The 4,719-nt window shown below is 44.0% G+C and overlaps 1 protein-coding gene across 1 annotated transcript; it reads right to left on the reverse strand.

Moving 5' to 3' along the window:
• Positions 1 to 1,318: 1,318 nt before the first annotated feature.
• LOC128030246 (potassium voltage-gated channel subfamily S member 2-like) lies at positions 1,319 to 4,477 on the reverse strand. Its single transcript, XM_052617714.1, has one exon. It carries the CDS (start codon positions 4,132 to 4,134, stop codon positions 2,716 to 2,718), a length of 1,419 nt encoding a protein of 472 aa, XP_052473674.1. The 5' UTR covers positions 4,135 to 4,477; the 3' UTR covers positions 1,319 to 2,715.
• Between the last annotated feature and the right edge of the window lie 242 nt (positions 4,478 to 4,719).

The following is a 4,719-nucleotide window of genomic DNA, read 5'->3' on the forward strand; positions in this document are numbered from 1 at the left end:
GAGAAGAGAAGAGAAGAGAAGAGAGGGGAGGAGGAGAGCAGAGGAGAGGAGAGAGGAGATGGGAGAATAGGAAGAGAGGAGGAGAAGAGAGTGGATGAGAGAGGACAGGGGAGAGGGGAGAATTTTGCATTTGTAGTCTAACCATAGACTGTAAAAAAATGTCACTCATAGACTCCTCAACAGCGGTTTTGAAGCCTAAAGTGTGCAGAGCGGGCCGTCGCCATCTTGGCAGCGCGTCACCGCGCGACTCTCCCGGATAATCGAAAATGGGCAATAGACCAAATAGACCAAAATAATTTTTTGAACCAGGCTGTAAACATGTTTTTTTCTGCTGTAAAGTTGGGCATTTTAACATGGGGAGTCTATGGGACTGACTCTCTTCTGCAGCCAGCCTCAAGCGGCCAGTCGATGAATTACAGTTTTAGTCACTTCCTTATTGGCTTCACGAGAGAGAGCGCGAGGTTGCCGCTCGAGTCCAACTGAAAAACTTTGTTTCGTTCTCAGAGAAAAGCCAAATCTGCAAATATTGCTGCAAAATTCGAAGCATCGTGCATCACCTGAGGTAGAAACACAGTCCAGAAACAAAGAGCCGATAGACACACTCTCAAAGGCCAAAACTGAAATACTGTTACACATGTACATAATGTTCCATTTGTCAGTCCAGCAGTTGCTACAGGAAAATCGCTATTATTATTATTATTATTATTTATTTATTTTCTATATTTTTTCTATATGTATCTATGGGTATATATGATATTTCCATATTAGTTATATATTACATATTATTTATAAAATATAAATAAATGTTTAGATGTTCTAATGTAAATGTTCAGATGTTACACCATTCTCTTTGTCTTGCTAATAAAGCTATTTGAATTGAACGTACTGTTGTGCAAAGGTTTTTTTTTTGTTAACTATTTCTTTAATATTTGTATTAAGAAAGTATACATATACTTATTTAATTATTTTACAGATGTGTTTTTGTTTTGTTTATAAATTATATAATAATTTATTCCTTAATTCATGTAATGGACATTGCTTTGGCAATACTGTGCAAGTCATGCCAATAAAGCTCAGAAGCCCATTTTCAAAAGCATCATGATAATGTTCTACTAAGAGCAGAAAAAATATTTTCTTGACAATTATCATTATTACCATAATCCAAAAAAAGAAAACAATACACTCTCATTACTGTAATGCATCTAGACAATCTGCTTAAGTTTCTTGTAATTGCCATGATTTAAATGGCTTTTGTTAGATTCTTCTCAAAGCAACAGTTTTTATTCAATGATTTGTTAAATAAATGTTAGGCAGCACATCCAACACTGACATTTATTTTATTACACATTAGAGTTATGAGATTTTGGGGGTAATTGTTTCATGAAAATACTGTCACAATGCAAAAAAAGCACTGAGAAAATTGCAATCTCAGTGGTTTTAAAAAGAAAATAAATTATGAGCTACAAAGATAACAAATCCACACAGGTAATAAACACATTAGTGCTCATTATTAGCTGATTCAGATGTTGTGTACAGCTTTCTAGCACAGAACATGAGCTCAAGTACATTATGTAATGAATCTGATTCTGTCCTCACATCCACATTTTAAGATTACACCAGAAAACACCTAAACACACATATTGGACCTTTACATGTGAGCATATACTGTTTAATTCTAATGCAGCACGATGTCAGACCTCTGACCCCAACCGTCAGGATCACATTCTGCATTTACAATTCAAATCAAACAACAGCGATACTAACAAATGAAGAATGATAACTTGACGTATCACCTCTGACAACTGTAGAACAGAAATTGGTTTGCCTTAGGGACGTGTGAAATTCATTCAAAAGCAACAAAACATAGGAGTATGCCGTACGGTTCACGGGCAAATCCCAAATGGAAGTGATCTTCCCTATCCCCTTGGAGTGGGGATTTTGAGTGAGCAGGGGCACATGCATGCCATTATGTAGCATAACTGTTGCAAATAAACACAGTTAATATACACAGTTAATAACGCACGTGCCCTGCTCACTCAAAAGTCTCCACTCCAAGGGGATAGGGATGATTACTTCTATTTCCTCCATGAACAGTTTGACACTGATAATCGTACCGACACATCCCTGACAAAACATCACTGAAAATCAGTTGTTTCAAAGTCGATTTCAGATGGACTGTTGTTACATCTCTGATGGTGTAAAGATTTACCTGGATCACTATAAACAGGACCATCCTTAGGACCCCGCACTTGAGGGGTCCCCACAGAGATTGTGAACGGATTGAAAGGGGCCCTGTGTCAGCTAAGGACGGCCCTGACTGTAAACCTTCATTTACAGATAGTCAAAATAATATCAGTACAGTTAATCTAGTCACTTCAATTGTTTTTCCTTTCTGTATAACAGCGATAGAGAAAACATCTATCTCACTGCATATATAGTGACAACCAGGAGAGATTCAGCACTAAATCCCCTGAACCTTCCACCAGTAAAGACCTGCTGTTCCCTCAAACTAAACGAAGCTGCTGCGCATGCTGGAGAGAAAACTGAGAGAGATCCCAGAAGAAGGAGTTGATTCACTAAGGGTCCCATCCCTGCTCGTATATACATACACACACCATTATTATGATCAGATGTTCTGCGAGTCTTGCTGTTGAGATCAGAATTAGGTGTGAGATCTATGATGAAAACGCACCACTGACATCAAGCTGTTCCCGTCTAATGCAGAGACATGTTTAAACTGTGATCACTGGGTGAACTGCGACTCATGTTGGACAGACTGGCCATCAGTGTTTTGACTTTGTGAGCATAGTAATTCCTCAGATTCACAGACGGAGCCTCCTTTATTCCCCCGTCGAAGTTGCAGCTCCGCATGACGGTCTCCAGCTGTTTCTGTCTCTTGTAAAACAGAGAAAATTTATTAAATATCAAAGTGATAGGAAGCACGACAACCAATATTCCTGCGAGTATGCAAGCTGAGGCCGTCAATTTGCCCACGACGGAGCCAGGAACAACGTCGCCGTATCCCACAGTGGTCATGCTGACCGTGGCCCACCACCAGCCGGCAGGGATGGTGTTCAATCCCTCGTTGTCCTCTTTCTCGACGGTGTAGGCCATGACGGAGAAGAAGGACACTCCCACGGCCAAATACAGCAGCAGCAGGCCGATCTCCTTGTAGCTGTTCTTGAGCGTGGCTCCGAGCGAGCGCAGGCCTGTGGAGTGACGCGCCAGCTTCAGGATGCGGAAGACCCTCATCAATCTCAGCACCTGAGCCACTCGACCCAGGTTCGCCAGTGCTGGGCTGCTCTCCGCCACCAGGTTAATGACCAGGGTCAGATAAAAAGGCAAGATGGACACCAGGTCGATCAGGTTCAGAGGGTGTTTGAAGAAATGCAGAAGGTCTGGTGCCACAGCGAATCTGGAGAGCAGCTCAAACGTGAACCACCCAATTCCAAAATGCTCCACGACCTCGAAGCGAGGGTCCTCACGGGGCTTTCCATCAGCGTCCAGCTGCGTGAACTCGCTCATGCTGTTCATACACATGGTGGCAATGGAGACCAACAACACCAGAATGGAGAAGATACTGATGAGCCGGCTGGGGATGGAATAGCCAGGATTGTCCAGCATCAACCAGATTCTCCTCCGGACGCTTCCGAGCAGCTGCTTGTCAAATTTACCGGCATCATTGTAGAACTCCAGGATCTCATCAAAAGATGAAGTGGTGCTCCTCTCTTCACTCTTGTCATCCCAGTCGGTCTCCTCGGGTTCCATCATGCGGCAGTGATAGGAGCCGCTGCAGCACGAGTCGAGGAACAGCTCGTCAATGCCCCAGTACTCAATCTCCTGACTGAAGGAAAAGATGCAGAGCTCATCCATGACGTGTAGCCGCCCCGTGTTGTAGAAGTGTAACACATAAGGGAAAAGCGCCGGATTGCGGTCAAAGTAGAACTCATTTTCAGAGTCGTCGTAGTCGTCGCACAGTTCGAGGATGGACTCTTTGGACCGACACCTTAGCAGGCGAGCGAGTCTGGTCTCGGGGAAGCGAGAGAGTCGCTTGGACAGCAGCCGCCGCCGGAAGCCTCCCACATTGATGCGTATAGCGCCCTCCTCCGGCGCGCAGGCGCTCTGCACGCTCATGACGGATCACTCAGAGGATGAGGGAAGCACAGTCTTCTGTGAGTTTGGTCTGTCTCTGAGGAGCTGCAGTCTGGTGAAAATTAAGCAGAATGACAAAACCGTTTACAAACGTTCTCCCATCAATATATCCATTTACTGCATCGGCTCCCTCGAAGCGGCAGATATCTTCACAGGAACCTTTCATCTGTCACAAGAATCGCGAACAGCTCGATGAATCCTCCCGGTTAAGCCGATCTCGGTGAACTCGTTTCTTATTCACATGCAGTTTCTGTGAATATGATTCATATGTGAGGCGTTTTAGAGCGTGATAAACTCACGGCGATATTCCAGCGTTCACAGCACGCGCACAGCTGCAGGCGCGCGCACGACAGTGACGCCGCTGAATCCCGCACATGACGGGGGCGATATCATGATACAAAAACACGCTTCTGTCCGTTTAAAATGTTAAAACGCTGATGACTTTAAGTCAGCTCTGGAAAATATCCCACAGTGTCCACAGAATCCACGGAGACCCGACGGGCGTGTCTACTGTAAAAATATGATATCTGTCATGATCATAACTGGGTAAAGCATCTCAGGAGCCTT

This window comes from Carassius gibelio, chromosome A16, assembly GCF_023724105.1.
Source record: "Carassius gibelio isolate Cgi1373 ecotype wild population from Czech Republic chromosome A16, carGib1.2-hapl.c, whole genome shotgun sequence".
Lineage (NCBI taxonomy): Eukaryota > Metazoa > Chordata > Actinopteri > Cypriniformes > Cyprinidae > Carassius > Carassius gibelio.